Source organism: Carex rostrata, chromosome 6 (assembly GCF_964058835.1).
Source record: "Carex rostrata chromosome 6, lpCarRost1.2, whole genome shotgun sequence".
In the NCBI taxonomy this organism is placed as follows: Eukaryota; Viridiplantae; Streptophyta; class Magnoliopsida; order Poales; family Cyperaceae; genus Carex; species Carex rostrata.
In genome coordinates, this window is record NC_135923.1 from 3423603 (window position 1) to 3446815 (window position 23213).

The 23213-nt window shown below is 34.5% G+C and overlaps 2 protein-coding genes and 1 pseudogene across 3 annotated transcripts; 2 read left to right on the forward strand and 1 right to left on the reverse strand.

Moving 5' to 3' along the window:
• The first annotated feature begins 527 nt into the window (after positions 1-527).
• LOC144555500 (stress-related protein-like) lies at positions 528-4387 on the forward strand. 2 transcript variants are annotated; one of them, XM_078303855.1, is made up of 4 exons: positions 528-685; positions 954-1169; positions 3286-3558; positions 3917-4387. In XM_078303855.1, the coding sequence occupies exons 1-4, from the start codon at positions 662-664 to the stop codon at positions 4190-4192; spliced, it is 789 nt and encodes a 262-aa protein (XP_078159981.1). In that variant the 5' UTR covers positions 528-661; the 3' UTR covers positions 4193-4387. The 2 variants fall into 2 exon arrangements, with proteins under 2 accessions (XP_078159981.1, XP_078159983.1); XM_078303857.1 differs by having other exon boundaries at positions 553-685; positions 957-1169.
• Positions 4388-5355: 968 nt separating this feature from the next.
• LOC144555276 (uncharacterized protein At4g19900-like) lies at positions 5356-6635 on the reverse strand (annotated as a pseudogene).
• Positions 6636-21686: 15051 nt separating this feature from the next.
• On the forward strand, positions 21687-22721 carry LOC144555679 (proline-rich protein 2-like). Its single transcript, XM_078304082.1, has 2 exons — positions 21687-21921; positions 22041-22721. Exons 1-2 carry the CDS (start codon positions 21762-21764, stop codon positions 22619-22621), a joined length of 741 nt encoding a protein of 246 aa, XP_078160208.1. The 5' UTR covers positions 21687-21761; the 3' UTR covers positions 22622-22721.
• The last annotated feature ends 492 nt before the right edge of the window (positions 22722-23213 follow it).

The following is a 23213-nucleotide window of genomic DNA, read 5'->3' on the forward strand; positions in this document are numbered from 1 at the left end:
TCCGGATTCAAATTCAAATGGTAAGGTAATGCTGAGGATCCGACTCGGTCGAGAGGTTCGTTCATTAAAGTCTTAAAGACAGCGGCTCGTCGTACGAATTCGCATCCTCTGAGATATCTCAAACTTTGAGTGTTTTATATAAAATCTCAACTGTTTAAATACGTTATACACGAATCTCAAAGCAGATATAATATTGGTCCCTTTTTTGGTAAAATATTGGCCCCTTGCGCTATCCCGGAATAGGCACCGTACACGTGGGTCCCGCAAAAGTTGAGATATCTCGGAGGATACGCACTCCCGTCGTACTCTCTCGGGCTCTCCTTCTTTTAATTTCAATTGGATTTTATTCAAAAGGGTTTGGACAAATTTTATCCAGTCGTTTAAACACCGTCTGATATGCTCTGCCATCTGTTCGTACAAATTCCGATGCAGATTGAACGGTTGAGATTCGTTTTGGATAAGAATTTGTCCGAAGGGTTTGGACCAAAATCCAGTCCTTTTTAATTTTCCATCTAATAAGTGATCCCCTCTTTCTAGATTCTTCCCTCTCATTCGTTACTTTCTTGTCTTCTTTCGTATTTGAAGGTTTTAAAGGTTCCCTTTTTTTCAATCTTCATTTCTCAATTTCACGAAACTCACTGCAGAGTTCTTCTTCTCAGAGATGGCCGAAGCAGTTTACGTTACGGTAATGGATTGTTTTCTCCTCTGTTCTTATCACAAATCTCGATTCATTAATCGATTTTCGCTTATTAGTATGGTTTGGGTGACTTGTTTTGTTCCGTTTGAGAGAGAGAGAGAGAGAGAGAGAGAGAGAGAGAGAGAGAGAGAGAAAATTAGCTGTTTTATTTATGGTTTAAGAAATCTGAATCCTGATCTTCTCAAAATCATGAAAAAGGAAAATTCTTCTTGGCAAAGGATTTACTTTTCGTAACCTATTTTATCTTTTAATGTAGAAGAAACAGGAGCTGAAGTATCTCGATTTCCTCCATGTGGCCGCGGTTCAAGCCATACTATGCATAGCGAGTCTGTACGAGCTGGCTAAGGAGAAATCTGGGCCACTGAAGGGTGGGGTCCAGACAGTGGAGAGCACCGTCAAGTCCATCGTGGCCCCGGTTTACAATCGCTTTCACGATCTTCCCCTCGATCTCCTCTGCTTGGCTGATCGCAAGGTCAGTACAATTGTCTCTATCTCTGAGCGCATCTTAGCGCGATACTTGAATATTCTTCTTACAGTGGAGATCTCGACATCTCGTAAAAGTTCGACTTTAGCGCATGTTAGCATTATAATAGATCGGGATGGTGCCATGTTAGGGGGAACAGTACATTGTCCCTCTCACGTGCTCAGGTCCCTGCTCAGTGCTCAGCATCCTCACGCTCATGTGGCCATCGGATATTTTATTGGCGCACGATAGCAAGTGTGGCTATCGTGCGCCGAATATCTTTTCTTTTAGTCTTTTATTTTTATTTTTTTTGGGAATAATTAAATTATATATATTTTTTTTTTCTATGAAACACTACATCATTTTAATTATTATTATTATTTTTTTTTTTTTGACAAAACTGGGTATCTCCCCCACCTGTTTCATATTGAAACAATAACAGTTCATACAAAATTCAATGGAATAAGGATTCCATTGTGCAAAATAACCTAATCAACTATAGAAACTAGGAACAACATAGGATAAGCAGTAGAAATAGGCATATTACAAAACATAGCTAGAAGTCACTACTAGAGGAACATGTAGAACAAGCCATGTAATCATCGGAAGAGGGAGAACCAGGAACAGAAGAAGTAGATGCAAAATCAGAAGGCAGGAAACTAGAGGAGTCAGCCCTGGTTCTCAGATAATCATTTTCGTTACTTAGTACTATTGGAGTATGTAGACACTATTTATTTACCAGTTAGGAATAAACTTAGCAGTAGATTGCCTTGCTCGGTAGAAAGCTTTGGAAACAATCCTGTTTTTACTTTTGACTTCTTTTATTTTAAGGTCATCCGTGCTGTGCAGATAAGCTTTATCTTTCAAGAGTTGGTAATCAAAAGATTATTTTTTTTCTTGATCTAATTAATTATATTTTAATTTGTGTGAAGTAGCCTATATGAGGTATCTGGTTTTCTAGAAGAACACAGAATTCAGTACTCAGGGCCACTGAATTGACATCTGCAGGGAAACAGATAAGCTTGGAAAGGAATTTGGAATTTGGAGGTTCTTTATTTTACTGTGGCAAACTATTTAATTTATTATTGAAAATTGCATCAAAGGAGATAATTAATTAAATATATCTAGCTGAAACGTAGTAGGTCTAGCCCTTGTTCGTAATTTCAAGAAAACATTATTAAATTTGTTTGTCTACCAAACATTAATAATTAAATTTTCTTCTTTGTAGGTCACGCTAAACAAATGCTACAACCGTTTTTTCCTTTGCTTCCTTGTTTTGCTTTGAGTTGAAGCTATAATTTCTATTGGATTCCATTAACTTCTTGCTAGCTACCTATTCCAAAATAATCTAAATTAATTGAGAATATATATGATCTTTAATTATATATGTTGCAGAGAGAATGAAAGAATATTGAAGTTCATGGGATGCTGGTCGTTGCTGTGGGACCAGTGGGGGAACAAGTCTAAAAGACAAAACCAACACCAAACCCAATTTCAATTTCAATTTCATAATAAAGAAGAAAATTCAAAAGGCACAAAAAAGTAGATAGCAATATATATACTAATAAATAAATAGTACTACTGGTGGTTGGGCTGGATCTTCAGTGGCCCTGAATTGACTAGTTTCTCTTGTTCTATTCAGGGACTAATAGATATGTCGTTAGCTTGTTTTGACACTTTCTCTTGTTACTGCAGATGTTAATAGTTATTTTATTTTAGTGTAGTAGTTATAACTTGTTTGAGATTCTGCTTTATTAGTGTATATAATTAATTCTTCGTTTGATTTGTTCATTTCTAGAGAAGCCTTCTTGTGGAATTTCAATAAAAATATTTTTTTTTTCTAAGATAAGACTTGAAATTAAAGGTCAAACCATTGAAGTATCAAGATATCCTAATACCAAGCACAGTTTGATTAGTTCAAACGTATGCTTTTATATCTAAATCAAACATATGATTTATATCTTAAGATGCAAATAATCTAATATTATTATTTGGTTGTTTTATTTTTTCCAAGGGACCTGGCCACTGGCAAATAAGACTGTAGCTTTTAAGAAGTAATTCCACAATGCTGCTTCTATGACACAGCAGTTGGTAAACAAAACTGAGATATTTTATTGTGTAACAGGTTGATTCTGTTCTGGGTGTGGTTGAACAACACGTGCCAGCTACAATTAAGACTGTCACATTCCATGTCTACACAGCATTGGTAGGGTTCACTGTGGCACTGTGTGAATTCTTGAGTGATGCACGCAACTCAGGTCTACGTGCTGCATCGAAGGCTGCAGGTGACCGCTACAAGCCGGTTGCTGTTGAACTGTACAAGGACTATGAACCAACTGCTGAGCAATATGCTGTTGCCATCTGGCAGTACCTCAATCATCTACCCCTTTTCCCTCAGGTACTTACTTTCCCGGTACAATCGTGGAACTTGTTTTCTGAATGGAAATTAGAAGTACTGTTACTGCAGTCCTTCCTATAGAGGTGTCAACAGGTTCGATACGGGTCGGGTAGAAACATTTTCATATCTGCACCCGCAGAGTTAACGAAATTTTTTTTTATCTTCACCGGTACCCAATAAGCTAACAAAATAAAAACTTCACCCATTCCCTCAGCAAATATGGTACGGGTTGGGTAAATGGATAAAAGGGTGCCATTGACACCCTTACCTTGCTAAGTGTAAATATAACTACAGCAATTTAATTTTTATTAAGTTTAATTCTGCATCAACATGTTATATTTTTTCTGGGTAATAATAGGCTGCACACTTGGTGATCCCGACGGCTGCTCACTTGGCTGAGAAGTACAACCATGCTGTGGAGTCAGCAGGTGGACGTGGCATTGTAGTTGTGCAATACTTGCCTGAGATACCAATTGAGAAAATCGCCAAGGTGTTTAGTGGCAACAGTGTGAAGAAAGAGTGTACGGCTGTGGCCAAGCCCGAGGATTCCACTGACGAAAGCACAACCATTGCCGAGCGGGAGGTTGAAGTGGATCAACCAGCTCCTGAGGTGGTTGACCGTTCGGATGAGTAAGATGGAGAGTGCTAAGGTAATATGGGGCTTTTGCCAGGGTACTGAGCAAAAGAAGTTCCGAATAGTTTCCTTTTTACATCTGTGCTCTGTTAACTAGTTTGTTGTGTCAGGGTTTAGCTGAACCTGTGCTTCTGGTTTGTAAATAATGTAAGCACTTACCATCATTTTATAAAAATGAAAGTAAAATCTGTGCCAGTTTGTGTTTGGCTTTTCAATTGGCTTGTGTAGGAAAGTTACTTGGTAGGCATCTCTTTATATACGGTAGTGTTTGGCAACCATGGCTTAGAGCTCCTTAGTGCTCTAAGGAGTCTTAAGCTCATCGAACGGGTGCCCTTTATCAAGCTTAATGCTACCTCCTTAGTGCTCCTTTTGCTCACTTTTCTTAAGCTTGTTCAAGTTTTTAAGTTATGGTTTCACATGGCTTAAGCATCTTGTCAAGCTTAAAAGCTTTTTTAAGAAAATTACTTTTTAACTTTATTGCTGAAAGGGTGTCCCTTAGTGCAGCTTAAAATTAAGCTTCATATGGTTGTCGAACACGAAAGGTCCTGGTTCGAGCCTGGGCAGCACCACTTTTTATTTTATTTTTTATTTGTTGCAAATCGACTGATGACTGCCTCTAGTTCTTCTTTTGTTGATTACATGCTCTCATGGAACCATTTTTTGAACATCTTTTAGTTACAATTCACTCATTGTATTAAGTATCTGCTTAATTTATTATTAGATTAAAGAGGTAATAAGTCTTAATGGCCTAATAAATCTTATTATATATCACTTAATTGTTTGTTACTCTTAATTTCTATCTTCAACAAGAAATATATTATTCCATTTCATGTAAAACAGAAATTGGTTTCTCTATTTCTGAATCTGAACAACTAACTACAAACAATAAAACAAGAACGGCCTAATTGGTTTGGCTGATTGGTCTAATTAGTTATCTTCCATCATGCAGAAAATTCAATAAAAAAAAGATAAGGAAATGCTTCTCAGAAGGATTTGTTCTTCACAAACTTAGCATTGTTTACCAAACTTGTCCTTGTATTGGAAATGTTTTCTATAATTAAGCCTATTAATCACTGATAGTATATATAATATTGTAACAAAAAAATTACAAAATATGATAACAAAATGGGAAATTAATGCAACAATGAACCATGCTTTCTAAATTAAGTAGTATCTAATGCAACCATGGTTTTGAGTGGTGTCGAATAATTGCAAAACAAGCAAGAATCCAACATGATCCTTTGAATTATGCTTCCATTCTCCACCGTCATACCTCGACTTTCCCGGTTCCATAAATGCACCGCAAAGCTTTCTTTCTGAATCCAATGAAGCTTTTCTTTCATCCACTGTGACTCATTATTTGACTGTGATCCGGGTCCCCGAAACAACCCCTCAATCCGACTCCATATCAGCGGGTAAAATGCAATTGGTGGCAACACAACCAATTGATGATTGGTGTCATTGTAAGTACTGTTAATTACTCTACTGACAACTCTTGAGACGAGATAAGGCCCGTTATGACCCCATTTGTTGCCATCAAATGTTGAAGCAAATTCTCTTATAAACTCTAACACAACAGGATGCTTCTTGTCGAATATCATCACTGCATTGTTTAATCGGGTCCAATTATGCGTCACGCCATTTTCTGTTTGTGCACCAATACAGTTTTTTAAACTATAGAAGCTTTTCAACACTATCACATCTGTGTCTATATAGATACCACCATATTTATACAATACCAGTAAACGGATCAAATTCGACAGGTTTTGCCCGCTACTTCCCCCGGGTCCACCTCCCCTTTTCTCAGCTGTTCCAACCATGTCTCAGCCAGCGTGCCCTTGACAAGGTACTCGTAGTCGGGTGACAATGCAGCAACCCGAAACCCGTTATCTAAGAAAGGTCTTAAGAGCTCGGCACCTTTCGATGAATCCATTGTAGTAGAAATTATCAATAAGCACGCGTTCTGATGCCACTTGAACAAACTCTCTATGGAAAACAGTTCCCTTTTGCCAAAATATTCCAAAGGAGAGATCCAGGTCATGAAAAAAGTAAGGTTACAAGTTGCATTATTGTTTGAAATAAGGGGACTAAAGAATTCAGTGGCCCTCTGTGCAAATTGTTTCGAACGAGCACTGGGACGAAGAATCTTCAAAGAGATTCGCTTCTTTCGTGACATCTTGCGAGAAATGGCTGAGTGATATAAAGTTTGGTTTCTTTGGGGTACTGGTACAGGTACCTGTACCAGGATTGACGATGAGAGGAAAATGCTGGTTTTCAGATGTGAATTTTCTTCTACGTAACTGCAGATTGCGCGATTTTTGGTGCAAAGGAGATGAAGCTCTCCATTGCAAAAGAAAAGAAGAAATATGAGAGAAATAGTTAGTAAGAAAAGAGGAAGAAGGAAGAGGAAGGAGAAAAGCTTCTTGCTCTTTTGCTTAGGCATAATCAATTGATTTGACAATGTGCTTCTTTCTTTGATTTGATTTTCATCCAAGGTTTGTATTAAATGTGCGTGTGTCTATATACATACATATATATATAAATATGATATGATACACCATGCGACAATTAATTTTGTATATGTTTTTTTTTAATAGGGGAACGGATTAGTTAGACGTGCTATCCTATCACCTGTGTTCCATTTTAAATCTTGAGTCGTATATCTTTTTTTTTAAAATTTTAAAAAATCGAAGAGAATCCTATTTACAAACATACTATTTAATTATCTATTAATTAAGAATTCATTTTTTATGTTATTGCAATATGAGTATATGACTAAATGGAGTGCTTTCTGTACAGACATCAAGATAAATAAAGTAAATTATATGGAAACTATTATAATATACAGTTGGAGAGGATTCAAATCATGTGCAAAATTAAATATTGATCTACTAGTAGTACTCATAATAATTTAAATAACGGATATATTTTTAAAATCAAGCCCTATCTATTTTGATTGAGAATATTTGACATCTCAGATCAAAACGAAATAATCAAATAAAAGTAGCACCTCAAGAAATCGGATAATTCATAAATGAAATTATTTAGAAATTCAGGTTAAAATTCATGAAATAAAAAAAAAAAATTATGAATGTGTGTGTGTTTTTGATAGATGTTGTACTAAAGATAGCCTATTGGTTAAATATTCAACTAGTGAAAGGGTGCAATTAAATCATTCAATAAGAAAGAAAGTACTGAAAAAGTGGGCATTGAAATGTGTTTTAAATAAGGTTCTAAATAGCGATTATAGCGACACGCCGATATAGCGGGGAGAAAAAAAAACTATTGCGAATAGCGTAGCTACAGCGGACAGTGTTTTAAAATGCGGTCGCATAAACCGCATATGCTTATGCAATCGGTAGCCGTGCTCAGAATCCCATGCAACCCCTCCCATGCAGTTTTGAGCATGCGATCCGAATATGCGGATATGCACATTAAAAACGTAATATGCAGCGCATGTAATTAAAACTTCATATGGATTATGCGGAGTTTTACTATCCCATCTCAAATTCAAATCGAATCGCCTCTCATATGGTTGTAGTTGGCGTATTTGTTTGTGCTTGGTTAATTTGATAATTTGATTGTATTTTAATTAGAATTTATATGAAAAAATTATTGTATTTTTTATATACAATATGCACATTTCATGTTGGTTATGTGGAATAAATTCAAATATATGAATATGAATATATATACGTGAATTTTTATTTTAAAATCCGCATTCAAATCCGCATATGCGTCAGTGGCCTTCCGCATGCATGAATAAAACCTCATTTTAAAATATTGATAGCAGAAGCTATCATACATAGCGTTTTTTCCTTTTTCAAATTTTATATTCTATATTTCTACTGATTATCAACATAATTAATATTGGAGAATTGAGATAACAACTAAATGACAACTAATCTAAGTCTATATTTTTTATCAATTACGCAAATAAGAAGGAAAAAACATTATTTAATAGTTCATACTTTATATTGTTATATATTATAATAGACGAAGAACAATTAATTTTATAAGGTAAATGAAGTTAGTATATATATTTAAATATTTTATTTATTATAATAATAATCACAATCAGCTTTCAATTGAAACGAACAATAATAATTTTACAAATGAATACTATACAAAGAGCAATCAAAATGAAGAATTAATATTTGAATATTTCTCGATATAGAATGAGAGAATAAATCACAATATTTGAATATTTCTCCTTATAGAATGAGAGGATAAATCGCAAATAAAAACAGAAGTACCATAGTTTGGTTTAGCATACTTATCGTAGAAGACTATGTAACATTAAAAATAAGAGTAGAAGTATAGAAGTCCATATAAATTGCAAAAAAAAAAAAATCTCATGTAGCATAGCAGTAGCAATAGCGCCTCGCACATAGCGGTAATAGCAGTCAGCTATTACAGCTATAGTGCTCGTAGTTGAGTTAGCGCACTTTTATCTCATAGCTTAGCGTTTATGGTCCGGAAATTAATATATTTTTTGTTGAAGATAGAAATGGAATGGAATAATATATTTCTTGTTGAAGATAGAAATTAAGAGCAACAAACAATTAAGTGATATATAATAAGATTTATTAGGCCATTAAGACTTATTACCTCTTTTATCTAGTAATAAATTAAGCAGATACTTAATACAATGAGTGAATTGTAATTAAAAGATGTTCAAAAAATGATTCCATGAGAGCATGCAATCAACAAAAGAAGAACTAGAGGCAGTCATCGGTCGATTTGCAACAAATAAAAAAAAAAAAAAAATTGGTGCCGCCCAGGCTCGAACCGGGAACCTTTAGTGTTCGGCAACTATATGAAGCTTAAATTTTAAGCTGTACTAAGGAGCACCCGTTCGACAATAAAGTTAAAATGTAATTTTCTTAAGAAAGCTTTAAGTTTGACAAAATGCTTAAGCCATGTGAAACCATGGCTTAAAAACTTGAACAAGCTTGAGAAAAGTGGACAAAAGAAACACTAAGGAGGTAGCATTAAGCTTGATAAAGGAGCACCCGTTCGGTAAGCTTAAGATTTCTTAGAACACTAAAGAGCACTAAAGAGCTCTAAGTCATGGTTGTCAAACACTGCAAATATCATGATTAGTTTGTTGCAAAGGTAAAAATAATAGCTCGGTACGATTGCTGTATGTATTTTGTATATAAAATAAGTTTGAATCTTAATTAAACGTTATATTTGAGTGTAAATCATATTATATTCATATTGTGCATGGAGACATGATCGTATTTGATGATACTTTATAATAGTTTATATTTTGTTACGACATATCATATTACATTAAATCTACATCTTATAAAGGTAGCGGAATATTAAAACTATTTTAGTACTATTATGTCCATCTAATCGTTTGATCTTTTTTTATTTTTATTTTTATTGAGCTTGATTATCTTATCGAGGAGCCCAAATCGTTATATAAATTTTCATAACCAATTGTTACATAACAAGTTGGAGAATTTTTGGAGCCATATTTCGACACCAATTAAAGTAGGGGAGCAAACGGGTCGGATATTATCCGACCGTATCCGCATTCATATTCGAAAATTACGCACTGATATTTGATACGGATACATATATGATTTTGAATTTTAATTATCCGTATCTGAATAGTAGATATGTGTCATATAATTTACCATAAATTATGAAAATATTTATGCATATATCTATGGCCGGATATCTGATATCCGATCCATATCCGTATATATCTGCCTAATATCTGATCCGTATCCATATCCGAATATTAAAAGCGGATACGGATATGGTTTAAACACTATATATCTGATCCATATCCAATCCGTTTGCACCCTTAAATTAAAGTAAAATCCAAGAAATACAACAATTTCTATTCTTTTTTTTTTTTTACAAAAGTGGAGTCTTCCCATCGATTTTTTCTTAAATCGTAATAGAAAATAATAAGAAAGCAAGATGACTTTATATATTGCAAGAAACATAAGCAGTGTAACAAGGGTTCGGTACACCCAATGTTTTAAAATGCAGTTTTTATTCGGTATTTGAAAGACCACTATATACCGCATATGTGGTATGCGGCTGTATATGCGAATTTTTATTCGGATTTATATATGCGGTATATATCTAAATTTTTTCTTAATTAATTAACTTAATTGATGAATTAAACATGTACTGATGAATGAATGAATTACTCATTTCCTGATAAAGAATAAGATGGGTTTTACCAGTGGGACCCACACGCAAATCACACAAATCAGAATTAATATCAGAGAAGTTGCTCAATTTGTATTAAGTAGGAGTGTTAATAGAATTGTAAATAATTAATACATAGCGACGTGGCAGGAAGGAAGGCATCAAGGGAGTATTCGTCGGCCCAATATTCTCAGGCCCGCTACCATTTATTAATAAAATAATGAATCTATTGAAGAAGGAAAGAAACCGTCCGATATAATCAATGGGTTTTAGTCCCACAATGTCAAACCAAAACAGAAGCATCGGACAGGAGCCTATAAAACCAGCGCTAGGGGTCGGAAAGTAAATAAAAAATCAAGTAACTGGTCTAAAGTTTAGATAAGGATTGGAAACCGAATTTCGAATCATATTCAATGTTTAATCTGTATAAAATTTGTACGGAACCGAATATTCAACCGAATAGATTATTTCTATTCGGATTTCTACTGAATACGTATATACGGACAAATATACGGCCGAAAACACTGGGTACACCTCATGCCACACGGTACACTAAAAATCACAAAATTTAGAAAAACAAATGAGTATACCGGAATATAAATTCTATGTACACTCCTTTGGTCGAATTGGTTAAAAATCACATTAGAGGAAGAAAAATACAACTAAAGCAAGATTAAAGCAAGATTAAAGACAAGAAGTAGAATATGAGAAACAACCAGTATAACATGAATGAAAGACAACCAGTACAAAATAAAACGCAACTAAAAATAATGAAAGATAATTAGTAAAACATAAAAAATAACCAGTACAATGAAATACAATTAGAAGAAAATGAAATACAACTAGAAGATAAAATAAACGAAAGACAACCAGTAGAACGTAAAAGACAACCAATACAAAATTAAAGACATCTAGAAGAAGATAAAATACAAATAAAAAAATAAGAAATACAATTAGAAGAAAATAAAATCCAACAAGTAGTACATGAAAGACAACAAGTAAAACATGAAACACAACCGGTAAATGATGAAAAAAAAAACTAGAAAATGATAAAAAAAAAACTAGAAAATGATAAAAAAAACAACTAGTAAAACATGAAAAACAACTAGTAGAAGATGTAAGACAATCATAAAAAGATGAAAACAAATAGTAGAAGATGAAAGACAACCAAAAGAAAAAAAAACAATAAGTAGAAGATGAAAAATAACTAGTACAAGATGAAAGACAACCAATAGAATGTGAAAGACAACTAGAAGAAGATGAAATACAATTAGATGTAGAAGAAATACAACTAGAAGAAGATAAAAAAATAATAAATAGAACGTGAAAGACAACCAGTAGTAGATTAAAGACAACAAGTAGAACGTGAAATACAACTAGAAGAAGATGATAAAAGACAACTAGAAGAAGAAGAAATAAAACTATAAGAAAATAAAATACCACCAATAGTAGATGAAATACAATTAATAGAAGATGAAAGACAAACAGTAGGTGATGAAAGACAACCAGTAGATATTGAAAGACAACCAATAGAAGATGAAAAACAACCAATAGAAGATGAAAGACAACTAGAAGAAGATGAAAGAAAACTAGTACAAAATGAAAGACAACTAGTACAGGATGAAAGACATATAGAAGAAATACCCACTGCTGGTGGTTGTGTTGTGGCATGGTGACACATGGGTCATTATTGAGTGGTGGGGGCAAGGGGTTTGACACTAGCTCCATTGTTGAGAGGTGAAAAGACATTGCGCCAGTCGTTCTCGCCTATCAGAGGATTGCGATGGTCATTCGCACGATCCTCCAACTCAAATTCTTCGTCCGACGGCATCTCGAGTTATGTATTTGTAGCCATTATTGTCTTTTGCTCTTCAGGAACGGTCTGAGGAACGGACCGGGATGGAGACGCATTGGATGAATTCTTCTGGCTTTGGCTTCTTGTCACTTGTGGCATGCGGTGCTTGCAACCTATAAGAGAGCAAAGTAGAAGAGTTAGCTTCAAAAAAAATACAAAATAAGGAAAAATAATAATTTAAATAAGAAAGAAGATGAAAAACAACTAGAGATAAAAGAAAGACAACGAATAAAAGATTAAAAAAAAATTAAAAGATGAAATAAAATAAGTAGAAGATGAAAGATAACTAGAAAAAAATGAAAAACAACTAGTAGATGATGAAAGACAACTAGAAAAATATAAAACACAACCAGTAAAACATTAAAGACAACAAGTACAAGATGAAAGACTACTAGAAGAAGATGAAATAGAACTAGAGATAGAAGAAAGACAACCAGTTGAAGGTGAAACTTAACCAGCAAAACATTAAAGATAACCAATAGAAAATAAAAGACAACTAGAAAAAGATGATATACAAGAAGTGCAAGATGAAATACACCTAGAAGAAGAACAAATGCAACTACAAAAAGATGAAAGACAACCAGTAGAACATGAAAAATAACCAATACAAGATAGAAGACAACTAAAAGAAGATGAAATATAACCTACTAGATGAAAAATAACTGGCACAATAAGAAAGACAACCAGTACAACATGAAAGACAACTAAAAGAAGATAAAATACAATTAGTAGTAGATAAAAGACAACAACTAGAATGTGAAAGACAACTAGTAGAACATAGAACACAACCAGCAAACGATGAAAAACAACTGGAATAAGATGAAGACAACTAGAAGAATATAAAAGACAACCAGTAGAATATGAAAGACTAGTAAAAGATGAAAGAGTACTAGAAGAAGATAAAATACAACTAAAGATAGAAGAAAGACAACCAGTAGAAGATTAAAAATAATTAGTAGATGATGAATGACAACTAGAAAAAGATGAAAGACAACATGTAGAATATGAAAGACAAACAATACAAGATGAAAGACTACTAAAAGAAGATGAAATACAACTAGAAGAAAGAAGAAAGACAACCAGTTGAAAATGAAAGTTAACTAGTAAAACATGAAAGACAATGAAAAGAAGATGAAACACAAGTAGTACAAGTTAACCAGAAGAAGATGAAATACAACAAGTAAAAAATGAAATACAACCAGTAGAAGATGAAAAATAACTAATAGAAGATGAAACACAACCAGACGCTGATGAAAGACAACCAGTACAAGATGAAAGACAACCAATACAAGATGAAAGATAACTAGAAGAAGATGAAATATAACCATTAGTAGATGAAAGACAACTAGTTAAACATGAAAGACAACCAGTACAACGTGAAACACAAGCAGTACAAGATGAATGAAAACTAGAAGAAGATGAATGACAACAAGTAGAACATGCAAAACAACCGGTACAAGATGAAAGATAGATAGAAGAAGATGAAATACATCCAGTATTAGATGAAAAACCACCGGTACAACATGAAAGACAATCGGTACAATATGAAAGTCAACTAGAAGAAGATGAAATACAATCAGTAATAGATAAAAGAAAACATTAGAATGTGAAAGACAACTAGTAGAATGTGAAACACAACCAGTACACGATGAAATACAACTAGAAGAAGATGAAAGACAACTATAAAAAGATGAAAGACAACTAAAAAAAGATGAAAGACAACCAGTAAAAGATGAAAGAATACTAGAAGAAGATGAAATACAACTAGAGATAGAAGAAAGAAAATAAATAGAAGATGAAAAACAACTAGAAAAAAAAATATGAAATACAACAAATAGAAGATGAAATTGTCACACCTCGCGGCCACGGGTCGTAACAGTCCCCCGCCGTAAGCATACAACGCCGTGTATGTTTACAAGGAAATTAACAATTTAATTCAAAACAACAAGCAATATAAAACAAGTTTCTAATATATAATCAGAGTACACAGTTTGGACAGAAAATAATACAACAAAAGTATCTCATCCGGATACCAACCATGAGGCCTACCCTATCTATACAACAAAACATATCTAGGGTCATGTAATGGTAAGCTACTAAGGCCTACTACTCTCGTGCCTCTCCGAAATCAGTCGCACCAGTACCTGTAAAGTAACCCGAAGGGTGGGGGTGGGAATAAATTCTCAGTGCGAAATTTGCCACAGTTTAGATTATTGGACTTGCAATCATACTCCATATTCAACAATGAAACCCAAACCAAAACAATTGAAACAGATATAATTTCATAAATAACAGAATGCCAATGCTCGACAACAATTAATCAGATGAATCACAGTTAACGGAATTTCCAAGATGAATTTCAAACACAACACATATTTTGGCTTAACTCGATTCATTAGGGCTTGTAGCAATTACAGATGTTCTTTCGAGCTGGACCCTTTTATCAAACCCTCGTCTATAGGGTTACTGACACCTACAGACGTTCCACCGAACTTGACCCTTTATCTGACACCCATCTGCAATCGCCTGGCTTAACAGTTATTAAGGTCTGGTTCAAATCACATAAAGAAAATTCTCTTTAGAATCGTTTCCAATATTCGTATTATTCAATTGACCGTCCAAATGCATTAACACGTAGGAGAATGCCACCGAGCCACATACGTTACACACTAGTCACCCATGATTCCAATTCACACATCATAACATAATCACCCTCCCTCGTCCCAACCGGTACTGGGAAACATTGAGGGCCGTTCACCTAAGGCCATTTAGGATCCTGAGAATCAAAGCCAGCATACAGCCCGACTTTGCAAATTCATTGGATCCAAGTGCTTAACTTCGTAAATCCATTCACATACATAGTTCGTGGTGACTTTCAATCAAAATCAGATCATAATAGATCGACACAACCAACAACCATACCAGCATGCAAATCACTTAAGTCACATAAATTCGAGTTTAATTTGATTGGGCTATGCAAATGCTTTACACAATTCAATGATGCAATCAATGATATTCAACATGACAAACGAATAAACAGTTTAATTCCTGAAAATAAAGTATCAAACAAGTCCAAGAATCCCGCACCTGGTTACGACGAGCGTACCGCTTAATTAAGGATCGGACGTCTCGAATTGTCCCGCGAAGTCTTGCTCGACCGAGCCTACACCTATATTACACGTATACTAGGTTTAACCTTGGTTCATGATCGAGAGGTTTACTCGAGTTATATTAGGCTTACACCTTAACTAATCTCCTATCCTTTGGTACCAATTCGTTCGATTTCTTATTTCTTTACCAACCTTCTCTAAAATCACCCACAATTCCATCTAGGTCCTCTGGACCATATAAACTCTCACTTTGGTAACACTTCACTTATCAGTTCACTATTTTGGTTCTCGTAACAATTCGATTTACCGATTGGTTAAACCCTAATTTGGTCAAAACCTCAAATTAACCGTTAAACGTTCTAGAAATCCAAGATCAAGAGATAACCCTACCGATTACAAGTCTAATCGGTTGGATTAAACAAATCAATTCACGATTATGCCCGATTTCAGTTTTGGCACGAAACCCTAGAAATCAAAATCCACAAATCGGAAGGAAATCGGGAAAAAGATTGACAAATAAACAAGCAAGGAGTGTAGAGGAACTAGTCCACGAGCAATTCGAACACAAATCTCGGGTTTAAAACGAAAACCCGAGAAATCGAGAAAATTTGAGGTTTCGAAAGAGAGAAGGAGAGAAAGGAATACCGAATCGGAGAGTTAGGAGAGATCCACGGCCGCTTGCTCGGTTCCAACTTTGATTTCTCGCAACAATCGGGGCTTGAGCGGGAAAGGAAGCTCTCACGCTCGTTTTCTTCTCTCTTGGGCGAAAATCACATAAAAATGGGGAAAGTGGGCTGTGGGGAGAGAGAGAAGGTTCGATTTGAGTTTTAGGGTTAAAAATACCCTGAGTGTGGACGCACTCAATTCAGTGCGGGTCGGTCACCCGCACTCAGCACTTGGAACATATTTTCAGCAGTTGAAAATACACAGAAATATACACGAGTGCGGATGCACTCATTTTCAGTGCGGGTCGATCACCCGCACTCAATACTTGGCAGAATTTCGGCAGCTTGAAAACACAGAAAAGAATACTCCAGTGCGGACGCACTCAGTCCAGTGCGGACGCACTCAGTACTTAGTCAAATTTTCATGAAAACGACACTGAACAAGGGAAATGTCTGAGCGTAATGCGGACGCACTCAATTTCAATGCGGGTCGGTCACCCGCACTCAGTACTTAGACGGGTTTTGGAAAGAAATTCAATCAACACAGAAGAATACTCCAGTGTGGACGCACTGAGAAGAAATTCAGAAAACAACTAAGGAAAACAGAATCCAGTGCGGGTCAGTCACCCGCACTCACCACCAGTGCGGACGCACTGGACCTATAAAGGTTCAGAAATTCGAAATTCCGACGCGGTTTCGATTCATACTTAATTTACTTATTTAGGGGAACCTCAATTAAGGTTTAAACTTCCATTTTGTTAACACGATTTTCGATTCTTACCTTTAAATCATTAAAAATTAATTGTAAAAGTTTCGTAACGTAACATAAATACAACCAGAAAAAGATGAAAAACAATTAGTTGATGATGAAAGACAACTAGAAGAAGATGAAAGATAACCAGTAAACCGTGAAAGACAACTAGTACAAGATGAAAGACATTAGAAGAAGATGAAAAATAATTACAAGAAGATGAAAGACAATAAGTAAAAGATAAAATACAACTAGTAAAAGATAGAAAACAACTAGTAGAATGTGAATGACAAATAGAAGAGCATGAAATACAACCATTAGTAAATGAAAGACAATCACTAGAACATGAAAGACAACCAGTACTTGATGAAAAACAACTAGAAAAATATGAAAAAAAATTAGTACAAGATGAAATACAACTAATGGAACATGAAACACAACTAGTATAAGATGAAAAACTACTAGAAGAAGATGAAATGTAATTAGAGATAGAAGAAAGACAACCATTAGAACATAAAAGACAACCAGAAGAAAATAAAAGACAATGAATAGAAGATGAAAGACAACCAGAAGAAGATGAAAGACAGCCAAAAGAAGATGAAAAACAACCAGTAAAAGATGAAAAACTAGTAGATGATGAAAATCAACTAGTAGCACATAAAAGACAACAAGAAGAAGATGAAAAAAATAATTAGAACATGAAAGAAAACCAATACTAGATGAAAGAAAACTAGAATATGAAATACAATCAGTAGTAGACAAAAGACAACCAATACATCATGATAGACAACTATTACAAGATGAAAAAGAACTAGGAGAAAATGATATACAACCAGTAGTAGATGAAAAACAACCAGTAAAATGTGAAAGACAACTAGTATGACATGAAACATAAGCAGTACCAGATGAAAGACAATGATATCTCGTTATTTGATCCATGTTTCGATCAAATTTTATACCAAAACCTGTGTCTAAAACTACCAAATCGTGTCTATTTCATTGAATATCTATAGAATGTGGTACTGCTGCGTTTTTATTCTTATTTTGCAAAATACGGGCAAAATCAAGGAAGAATGTAGAATTTGAAGGTCTTCACACGGGTCGCGTCACATCTGATGCGGGCCATATCACACCCTGACCCGACCACTGACGCGACCTGTATATGATACTGAAATTTCAGGACCTGAACTTAAAACGATCATAACTTTTGACTCGTAACTCTGTTTTGAGTGTATGACCACTTTTTGGAAATCTTGCGAGAAGATCTACAATCTTAGCCAGAGACATAGGAATGCGGGCTGCGTCACATCTAATGCGGACCGTGTCAAGCATTTTCGGAAACAGATCCAAAATTTGGAAATAAGGCTAATTGAAGGAAGGTCGGCCAGGAAAGCTTATAAGCGGAATTTCTTGCATCTGAGAGCTCATTCTGGAGCTAAGGAACATTGCTAGGGTTTAGGGAAGACGGCTTGGCTTGGAGAAGAAGAAGAGATACCATCAATAGGATTGTATACTTGCAGTCTGAGTCACAGTGTAGTCCAGGTTAAAATGTATAGCTTATTATACTGAAACTTTGTTCTATACTTAGTGCAAATTTTCATGTTTTAATTTCAATATGTTATTTATATTTTTATTGTTAGGCCTTAATTTATAATTTTATCAAATTAAGGAGGAGTGCATGAATTGAGAGGGCCTCTCTTCGTTTTTAACATAAATATGTTCTATTTTCAACCCTTTTGACCATTTTCAAAAAAAGGAGAGGAATATTACAAGTTCATGCTATATTGGTATTCCATGACATATGACACACACACAAACACAAAAACAAGGGAAAAACAAAAAAAAATTCAAATTTTCTGTACTTTGTGGGAATAACCAATTTGTGCACTCACTTGATATGCATGTTTTGCAAATCGTCAAAAGGGAGAGATTATTGGTCTTGGGAGCCCTCGACTTATCCGTCAAAAGGAAGAGATTGTTTTGCAAAATATACATAATTGTATTTTACAGTTTTTCTTCTTGAGACTTTGTGCAGGTTCACAACCAATTTATGCACTCACTTGATATGCATGTTTTGCAAATCGTCAAAAGGAAGAGATTATTGGTCTTGAGAGCCCTCGACTTATCCGTCAAAAGGAAGAGAACCCTCTTCCAAGATACTTGACCGAAAATTTCGGAACCAAATCTGCTGCTTTTCTCATAAAAGCATGAATATGTATTTTTTTTTATATCCCAACTGTTCAAATGTGTTTTAATAGTTCAATTTGAAGATAAAATATGTTTCTTTTCTCTTCACTTCAAAATCTGAATGGTTGAAAATGTTTGAATGGTTGGATGAAGAAAAGTAGAAACCTGCTTTCTTGAAAGAAGAGTAACAAATCCTCATCCAAAAGTTTCACGAATGAACATATTATAAGATCTCCTAGTTAATAATTTAATATGATATGGTCTTAAGTACTTTGCCAAAAAATTTGGTACATATTTTCTACATTTATACTTGTAGGTTCTTTTTAATGATGTCTTATTAGTAAAAGTTGGAGATCAAATTATTTAAATATTAAATATTCACAGAAGTTTCTCATCTAGATCTCGAACATGCGACATCTCCTACAAATAGTATTATTTTTTAAACTAGATCAAAAGTTGTGTTTGTGTGTGTGTGTTTTTTTAAACTACAAAAATAACATATTATCAAAATTAACAGAGAAAGTATATGGTAATGTATTGCAAGTTTTTGCTTTGAAATTAATGCAATGCATGATTAAGCCGGTTAGTTAGCTGCATGGAGATAATTGTCCTATACTTTTGAGGCAGCGATGTGGTTTCAAGTCTCCATCACATTGGCTGTTCTATGTATATGCCAACTGAAAAAAATCCCTCATGAATAGACAATTAAAGAAGTAAAATAAAATAAAATAAAAGACTTGTGTTTACACATCTAACTAGATTCATGCTTGACTTAATTAATTAATGTTCCATTATGAAAGTGAAACCTCGTTAGATGTTATTGAATATGAAAATATTGCATCTTTCTTGTCATTCTTGGTTTAAGTTACTGAGCCTTAGCTACAACTTTTTTTAAGCACCACATTTAACCATCCAACTTAATTATCTCAAAAATAATACTTATAATTTTTCTTTTTCTTTTTTTAACGAAGTTTCCCCCAAAAACTAGTACCTAGTTCATCACATTGGCTGTTCTATGTATATGCTAATTGAAAAAAATCCTTCATGAATAGACAATTAAAGAAGTAAAAAAAATAAAAATAAAAGACTTGTGTTTACACATCTAACTAGATTCATGCTTGACTTAATTAATTAATTAATTAATGTTTTAAGGCCTTTTCTTTTATGAGACAAATCTGTGCTGGTAGTTTTCAATATTTAATATCCAAAAAAAAATGTCGCTACAATTTTCTAGGATCTATTTCCCAGCATAGCAATATTCATACTCTCTTTCTTTAGCTCGGAAAATGACTATATATATGTCTATACGCAACTGCAACAACCGAAAGGGGAACGAATCTGAGATCCGGTGTAGAAGTTGTATGATTAGTAATTTATGAATGATTCAAGCGACCCGTTATGTATGCAGTGCCACAGGAGACACAAAAGGGGTCTATATCATTTTAATTAATTAATTAATGTTCCATTATGAAAGTGAAACCTCGTTAGATGTTGTTGAATATGAAAATATTGCATCTTTCTTGCCATTCTTGGTTTAAGTTATTGAGCCTTAGCTACAACTTTTTTTTAAGCACCACATTTAACCATCCAACTTAATTATCTCAAAAATAATACTTATAATTTATCTTTTTCTTATTTAATGAAGTTTCCCCCAAAAACCAGTACTAGTTCATCACACACTAGCTAGTGTGCCAATCGTATAAAATTTTATAGTACCATGATATTTTTTTTTGCTGATAATGAAAGTTAATTTTATAGTATCATGAATTTTACTTTAAATTATATAAAAGCCATCCATATATGTATAAAAAGAAAAAGAAATGAGGATCAATTAACCCCATTATATATTGAAGATATTTATATTGAAACTTATAATGCATCAATAATAGAAACTTATATTGAAGTTCACTACTAAAAAATCAGAAGTCGGAAAAGAATTAACAAATCAAAAGAGAAAAAAAAAATTCCAGATAGGCAGCTGACTACTCCTGAGGCACTGTGGCTCCGCCACTATTTGAGATAATACCAAAAACCAGCATACTTGTCTATATATTTTTCAAAGTTTTCATATATTAATGAAAAGTGTCTATATCGTACTGATTGGAAGAAAAAATAGGTCGCGCCAAAATAACCATATGGTATAAAACATGGGCCGGATATTATTTATTGATAATTGAAACATCTGTTTCCTAGAAGTTACGACAGAGTTAGACCACACAGTTCAAAATCAGACGGTGCCGATCTGATTAAAAAATTCTGGTATCAAATATTATTTGGAATGTTAATTATTTGATCGGATGATCAGCTTACAGCTAAGGCATTCACTGATTCACGCTGCATCACTTTAATGTGCTATACTGCTAATTAATAATGACTCACATTTCGCCTATGGTTGTTGTAACATGGTACAGTAATGGCACTAGCTACCGGCATTATGCCATCCGTGCCAGTTTAAATATCACGTCCGTTAAAATATCCTTCCTATCAGCATGATCTGACGCATTCAGTTCAAATCGGACGGTTTTCATCACATCACATGACATATATAGTAGCAAACTATATATGGTTACATGCAGATACGGACCCGGTTGCCAAAAAAATTAAACTAGCCAAATTATGCATGGAACAATTAAATGCTTTAAACCATAAAGGCGGCGCCTATATATCATTTGAGCCCTTAAACACACTACTGTTACACTGTACCACCCTTGCACTAGCATTCCATCACTACTATATAAACTAATCCATATGCACCCAGTACCTCTTCATCTCACTACTCCTTCCTATTCTAGTTTCTGTCTTCATTAATTAAGCTGTTTTGATGGGGACACAGAGGATGAAACAAAACCTATTATTTGGGTTTTGTTTCGTGACATTGGCTTTTGGAATTGTCAGGGCAGAAAAGACCGTGACGGTGGTCGGCTCAACCGAATGTGTGGATTGCGTTGAGAAGAACATCAAAGTTGAACAAGCTTTCAAAGGTAGATATAGTAAATTTCTCATGCACAAGCTAGCATATGTCTGACAAGAATAAACATGTGCTCAGACTTATAAATCCAACCTTATATATATGTTTTCTATTAATTATTTAATAATGTAGGTCTTAGAGTTGCAATCAAGTGCAAATCAGCCAACGGCCAATATGAGACCAAGGGAGTGAGCCAGCTTGATAAATCAGGCAACTTCCACGTAAACCTTCCCATCGACCTCCTCCACGAAGAATCCGAAGGCATCACTACTCTCAAACCGGCATGCCTAGCCGAGCTAAGGGACCAATCCAACAAGGCGTGTCCCAAAGCCGACCCGTTAACCATAACTTTAGCATCAAAAGAGAAAGACCAGCACACATTCACCGTGGGTCAAGATGGAAAATTGCAAATCCACTCCGGCATTTGCAATTCTGCGACCTTCTGGCCACCTAAGTGGGACCTATTCCACAAGAAACCTTTCTTTTCCCATCCTTTCTTTACACCACCTGTACCAGAGCCACCCAAGCCACCTAAGCCACCTAAGCCACCTAAGCCAACTCCTGATGAGAAGCCAACTCCTGATGAGCCAGTGCATCCATGGTTCCAACCCCACCCGAAATTTGGTTTCCCTCCTATTGACAAGAAGCCACATCCTTGGGCCAAGTATTTTCAAAAGAAGCCTTTTTTCCCTCCTGCTGATACTAAGAACTAAATCGAGGTTATCAAAAAATGCAATTAAATGTGCTCTTTAGACTATCTAAAAAGGATGCATGGAATTGCAGATTTGATAACTAATTGCTTTTGAAGGGTCCTACTTAAGGGCTTCTATATATTATGGATTGTTGTGCAGTTGAAGGTGCTATTACTTATTAGTCTGATAAGGTTTATATATATATATATCTCTCTCTTGTGTATTTGGGCAAGTTGTATATTGCAATTTGTATTTGTAATTTTGCTATAGTTCATCTATTTTGAAGTTGATATATATATAGATCATTGTGTATTTGTATTTGTATTTGTATTTATATTTGTATTTGGATTCTGGAAAAAAAAAACAATTTTATTGTTCTAGTTTTTATTTGATTATATATAATTTCTGCCAAATACTGGACGGTCAAAATATACCAAACAAATCAATCAGATGCAGTCTGAAAGAACGTAAATGGTGTCAATTATGACAGAAATTTTTGGATTTATCTTGGGAATAATAAATATTACAATTAAAATTGAAAGGTACTGGCATTAACAGGGCAAGTTGCTCTTTATGGAATTTTGTCGAAGACCTCACATGTACAATAGAATAT

Bases quoted from the DNA above. Each gene is read 5' to 3' on its own strand.
- LOC144555679 (XM_078304082.1), top strand. From the start codon at position 21,762: ATGGGGACACAGAGGATGAAACAAAACCTATTATTTGGGTTTTGTTTC. The intron at 21,922-22,040 runs GTAGATATAGTA...TTAATAATGTAG, and splicing joins AGTTGAACAAGCTTTCAAAG to GTCTTAGAGTTGCAATCAAG.
- LOC144555500 (XM_078303855.1), top strand. From the start codon at position 662: ATGGCCGAAGCAGTTTACGTTACG. The intron at 686-953 runs GTAATGGATTGT...CTTTTAATGTAG, and splicing joins CCGAAGCAGTTTACGTTACG to AAGAAACAGGAGCTGAAGTA. The intron at 3,559-3,916 runs GTACTTACTTTC...GGGTAATAATAG, and splicing joins ATCTACCCCTTTTCCCTCAG to GCTGCACACTTGGTGATCCC.